Source organism: Drosophila novamexicana, unplaced genomic scaffold (assembly GCF_003285875.2).
Source record: "Drosophila novamexicana strain 15010-1031.04,08,12 unplaced genomic scaffold, DnovRS2.1 tig00004554-arrow-pilon, whole genome shotgun sequence".
In the NCBI taxonomy this organism is placed as follows: Eukaryota; Metazoa; Arthropoda; class Insecta; order Diptera; family Drosophilidae; genus Drosophila; species Drosophila novamexicana.
In genome coordinates, this window is record NW_020825051.1 from 3,893,211 (window position 1) to 3,899,443 (window position 6,233).

At 44.9% G+C, this 6,233-nt stretch overlaps 1 protein-coding gene across 1 annotated transcript; it reads left to right on the forward strand.

Annotated features, from left to right (window-relative positions):
- Positions 1–1,126: 1,126 nt before the first annotated feature.
- LOC115769883 (protein enabled) lies at positions 1,127–2,575 on the forward strand. The gene has a single exon (XM_030714887.1). It carries the CDS (start codon positions 1,127–1,129, stop codon positions 2,573–2,575), a length of 1,449 nt encoding a protein of 482 aa, XP_030570747.1.
- The last annotated feature ends 3,658 nt before the right edge of the window (positions 2,576–6,233 follow it).

Below are 6,233 nucleotides of genomic sequence, written 5' to 3' on the forward strand. Positions count from 1 at the left end.
GTAACGCACAGAAAGTTAAGTCTCTGATCGCATAATGTAAATGTATTCTTGATTAATCAACCGTATCATGCGATACGGTCATAAATTGAGTTTTTGCATGAATAACTTATTTGGTTTTCAAGATATGTTGACCAAACTGGGCATTGGAGAATATTAACATGGTCTATAACGTATAAGAAAAATCTTATCAAAATCGGACTACTAAATTCTACACCTCTATGTGAAGAGTTGGTCTAAAGTTTCATTTTTTTTAAGATACCTACATATCTACAAGACAGTACTAAATGGGAAAAATATGGATCAAATAAAGCTCATTTACGTTCATATGTCACAAAGGGTATTCAATGTTCTGCTATAATTAGTTTAACTTAATTTCAAAATTAAATTTTCTGTAAAGTTTTTCAAATAATGATAAGTTAAATTAAAATACTTAAAAACAATATTGAGAATATAACCTAAATTGAAAGCTAGATTTCTAGTTTTATAAGTATGTCAAAACTAAATGCATGTACATTCAAGCACTCTTGAACCACTGTGCAGTATATGATATACAATGTCGAGTATAGGAAAAATATAATAGAAAATCCTCAGCGGGATGCCAGTCAGCCAGCCAGCCAACCAGGAGGCGAGCCCAGGCGCTGTTGCAACAATAAAACCACAGAATATGTTGGCAACTGGCAAAGCAGATGGGTCGCCGAGAGAGCGGGAGAGCAATAGCCATTGCTATGGTCACAGAAACCAGCAGCAGCAGCAGCAACAACAACAACAACCACCAGAGCATAAGCATAAGGGTGCAGATTCGAATTTGACTCTCTGCAGCAGTCGAAACAGACTCTGGCGGGGAGTCCAAACAGAATCGGGACAGATGTGCGAGTGCCGCGATTGAGCGGAGAGTTTCGTTTGAATGGGACAATATGAAAATTCCAAGTGGACTCGCTGCACCGGTGGTGGCAATGACGAGTACTTAAAGAGGAACAGATTGCGTGCGGGCAGCAGTCGAAAACAGAGCTTCGAATCGAACGGTGCTACAAAAACCACCAGCATCCATTTGTTGACAAGTGCATCAAAGCTTAGAGAGCCAGAGACTACGCAAAAAAATATCAGAAGTGTCCGATTCCAGTGTGCGATGAACTTGCTCATGGATAGCCTGCCGTCGCATGCGAATCCCGCCGTGCGTCGCACAACGCCGCCGCAACAGCAGACCGAGCTACGCATCTCCACCAGCCCCACAGCAACAGCAGCAACAATGACACAGCAGCAACAACAGCAGCAGCAACAGCAGCAGCAGCAGCATTCCAACAACAACATTAACAACAACAACAACAATGAAACGCCCAGCGTCAAGACGACATTGAAACGCTCCTTTGATGTGGCCTTTCTGATGATGCCCGATGAGCGCATCAAGCAGAAGCAGGCCGAGAAGCAGGCACGCCTGCAGGAGGCACTGCAGCAACAGCAGCCGCTGCAGTTGCATCACTTTCCCACGGATCTGTCACCGCGTGCCGCCGCATCACAGCCGCCCTCGCCGGCGGCTCTGGAGTATATTAGTCTGCTGGAGGCGCGCCAACGCTATCCACAGCTGATGATGCGCTCGCCGCGCGTCTATGATGATCCGACGTTGGTTATACCGCTGGTGGACTCGCCAGAGGCAACAGTGTCGCCGCCGCCGCAGCCGTTGCGTAGCGCCTTCACGAAGGTGGCCTCCTCGCTGTCCAGCTCCTCGTCGCCCTCGACGGTGTCGCGGCTGGAGTCGCCGGTGGATGTGAGTGCGCCACCGCTCAGCCCGGATCAGTTGAGCTGTCATTCCATGAGTCCACCTGTGGTGGCCACGCCTCCACCGCGCACCAGCAGCGGCGGCGGTGGAGGTGGCGGTGGTGGTAACAATACAACAGCGCCCAACACTTTACCCAACGGCATGCCTAGCAATCCCATCATGTACCACAACTTTCGGCCCGAGTATCAGTTCAATGGCGCCTTTCAGGCCGTGAATCCCATGCAGGCGCTTCAGGCACAGCAGAGACTCAAACAGCAACTGCTCTACAGGCCGCCCACGGCGCCCAATGGCCACAGTCCCAATGGCTGCTCATCGAATCCCTCATCGCCGCCAACGGGTCCGCCACCGGAGTTTCTGCATGCCGCTTACCCAGGATTTGGTCATCCTCCGCATCCCTTTGCGGTGGCTCAGCCACTGCAAAATCCCGCTGCAGCAGCGATTCTCTCCACGCTCATACCACCGACGCTGGCTTCCACCTTCACGCTGACCGCACAGAATGTGTGCGCCAAGTGCAACATTAGCTTCCGCATGACCAGCGATCTGGTCTACCACATGCGCTCCCACCACAAGAGCGAGGTGGCCTGCGATCCGAATCGCCGCAAGCGCGAGGAGAAACTGCGCTGTCCCGTCTGTCAGGAGACATTTCGCGAACGGCATCATCTCACGCGGCACATGACCGCGCATCAGGACAAGGCCAGCGATCATCAGCCAACGCCGGAGGAGTCCAACAACGACAATGAGATTATCAATGTGGGTGGCGGCACACCGCCAGGACGTAGATCTGGAGGTGGCTCCAAATGATCCAAACATTTCTTCGGATACTTTTAAGCTGCAGCGTGTTTTGTTAGTCTAGTCCGTAACACTCCTCCCCCCACCCCACATCCAGAAATGTTTCTCCATTGTGATATTAAGTTTAGTTCAAGCCCAATTTAAGTTTCACAATTAGCCATAAATATAGTGCAATTCTTATCTCGTAAAGTCCACTATCTAAAATATCTGGTTATTCCCCATCGGATTAGCTCTAGGCAGCTTCTCGAGTTGCCCCGTTTTATCTTTGTAAATTACTAGACCTAAGTTTAATGCTCCAATAATTTAACATTTGATGTGTGACTTAATGTTTAAATAAATATCTGATTGTTATTAAAATCAAATACATCACATTTTTAATGGTCAAGAATTTGGTTTAGGCATGGCTTTGGTAAGTTCTTCCAGATTGTTTAAGAGGTATTTATCGATTTATTCCAATCATGATCTATCATTTTTCTATATCAATTCTCTTTCTATTCTACAAGTAGTCGAATCTGAGAATTTTATACAAACTAATCCCTAACTTGTTAATCTGTTCCTTTCAAGTTAGGCCTAACTTTATTATTTTAATATATGATGTAAACGGACAACTATATAAAGCTTAAATAAATAGATTGAATATATATTTGAATTTCCCAGCTCGTCAGTATGCAAGCCAAATCTTTGGAGTAGTAGAAAAATGACATTGGATAAAAATTCAAGTCTTCCAAGCCAAGCTTCTCTCAAACTTAGTACTGTAAGGCAACCTGGTATATCGACGACCGGGCCCTGGGAAAAGATCTAAGGCTCCCTTTGGTGGGCAACCTTTTATTAAAGCAGTTCACCAGCTACGTGGGCTGCCTTTGTGCTCACCCTGATATACTGGCAAGAAGGCTTTGCAGAAGAAAGCGACGGAGATTTGGCACGATCCAACCACACCGATCTTCCAAACCGAGTACTTTGATAGATAGAACTTCAAATCGAAAAATGAAAAACGATGTGGAAGAACATTAAACACAATTTGATTTAGCAAGTAAACGACTTGTTTACTTACAAATTGTCGCACCCATCTGGCGATGCGCCATACAGATCTGGGGCTGGCTGCTCCTTCAAATAGAAAGAGACTTCAATCGCCGTATGCCTAATGTGCCACATTACGTGCTCAACAGCGTCCTCCCCTGGGTCGAAGACCAAATCAGGACCAACTGCGCTCTATACAACAACCGGCTAGCCACACACGCCAACAGGCTGGCTAGTACTCTTCAAGGTGCCGTCCCATCAGGAGATTAAGGAGAAGAACTCTTGCCCAGATTCTCCACCCCATACTCCATACTAATACTATTTGATTTATCAAAAATTCCCTTTAATTCTACGGTTTTATTCTCATTTGATTAAAATGTTTATTCATGTATTTTTCAGTCGAACCATTAAATTCTTCAAATGTAACAATACTTTAGCTCAAAGTGCCAGCAGTTGTCAGGCCGCGAAAAAACATAGGTTCCCAGGCTCAGAAAAAGCGGCACATGCTCTGATAAAACATACGCCATATGAGTGCCCGAGAATATGTTGGCCTTGTTAGCGCAATGAAGCCAAAATAGCGGGAGGGGCTGCAACCGTTGGGTCGGTCACATGCAGCCCAAAAATCGGGCAGCGTATGCAGCAATTAGATGCGGCAACAAAAACGGCGCTGGCGACGCTAATGAGCTGACACTGGGTCTGGGAACAGAGCTGTAAACAAGATGCGGAATCCGCACACAAAAATGAAGGGTAGTCGGAAGCCAGAAAAAAAAAACACAAAATCAGACGATAGACACCGCAACTAATATGGCATACTGCTGGCAACTTATTTTGGCACAAGGAGTTCGCTCAAGTGCTTTGGACAGAAATGATTTTCGAATTTCAATAATTCTACACTCAACTGGCAACCCTCCTTTGAGTCTGTAGCGATTCCCATGAGCCAAGAATTTGTAGCATGCCGAATTCCGACAAAGCGCAACGAATGTCTTGGGTGGTGGGTGCCGTGGAGGATGCCTCGTTTGCTGCACTCAAATGAGCCACAGCAAATCGCGTTGATTTAGCGTGGCCAAATCCTGTTAGCCCGTGCCAGTATGCCACGCGATTCTCACAGGATCTCTGGATTTATCAACTGATGTATCAATTGATGGCGTGGCTAAACGCAGCTCCCCTCCCGCCACCCTAACCGCTGCTCCTGACTTGTTCGCATTGTTCCCATGATGGGATTAGCGTTTTATGGCCTTGTGTTCACCGCCGCAGCCACTTGATAAAGACATTGAACATGGAAGGTGTGGAATAGACAGAAAAGTCAGCTTAGTTGTTAAAAGGTGAACAAATTGATGGAAGCGATTGAAAGTTAATGCGAGACGTTAAATGTAAGATGTTAGCAAATGGAAATGGGAGTTGTTTCAACAGCATAATCAGCCACAGCCCCAAATTTGCTCTTGTCATTGTATTCAAATGGAACCAGAACCGTTAATATAATTTTTTATTTAAACTTAAGCTCTTAAGCCTTAAGTTTGGAATAAGAACAGCCGAACCCAAACATATATTGAAACATATATTAAGCGAGAACGAACCTCTTTACAATGCTTATAACGCCTTAAAGAAAATAGTTAATGCCGAGTATGGTTAAGATATATTGCAAAACAAAAAGTTATTCATGCAAGAACCTCATTTTCAACCGATCGTTCCTATGGCAACTATATCATATAGTGGTCCGATTTCACACATGTACTGCAACAGAATAAGGGACATATGCAAAGTTTTATGATGATAGCATAGAAGGAGACAGTCGGACGGGCCTGTTGATACTGATCAAGAATATATATACTTTATGGGGCCAGATGTCTTCTTCTATGTGTTACACATTTCAAGACAAAATTATAATACCCTTGAGATTGAGCTTGAGGCCGATTGGATGGTAAGCTACACTTGCGGGTGGAATTTTCCGAAACCCGAGTCTTAACGAGCACCTTCATCCCATAAGATTACGAGTTTGGGCTGCGCGGTGATCAGAAATCAGTCAGTCAATCTTTCAGTCCATCAGTCAGAAGAAGCCAATTAATATATAGATATTATTAATTAATTATAACAGTGACAGCCAAAGCTGAAACCAAATCCTAAGTTTACGAAATAAAGCCTCCGCCAGCTACGCACCCATAGTTTTAATTGTATCAAAAGTTGAGCAGAGGTGAATGAAATGAAATTTTACATAAAAAAGCAATCATTTGATTTGAGTACTATATAAATCGCTCTTGTCTTTTATCATCCCACTTAATATTAAAACGATACGCATATTAAACTAAACCACTAGCCCTGCCTTACTATTATTATAGTTTTACATGACTTATATCATTGCAGTTTACAATGGACTTGGCGTCCATTGCCACTGATTTATTTTATACATTTCCCCAATGAGCAATTCCAACTTCCTTTAAAAACAATTACAACTTCCCCTATACACACACACACACAGAGACAGGCGCGCAGAGTTTTGTTTGCGTCTCGTTAAGCCAACACATCGTCAAAATCACATTTCCTCATTTAAGCTAGCAGCGCCCTGTGTGCCACCCGTCGGACTGAGCAGCCACTCAGTCAAAACGACGCCCTGGGCAACCGCAGTGGCAACTCCATATAATAAGCCTCATCATGGCGG

Bases quoted from the DNA above. Each gene is read 5' to 3' on its own strand.
- LOC115769883 (XM_030714887.1), top strand. From the start codon at position 1,127: ATGAACTTGCTCATGGATAGCCTGCCGTCGCATGCGAATCCCGCCGTG.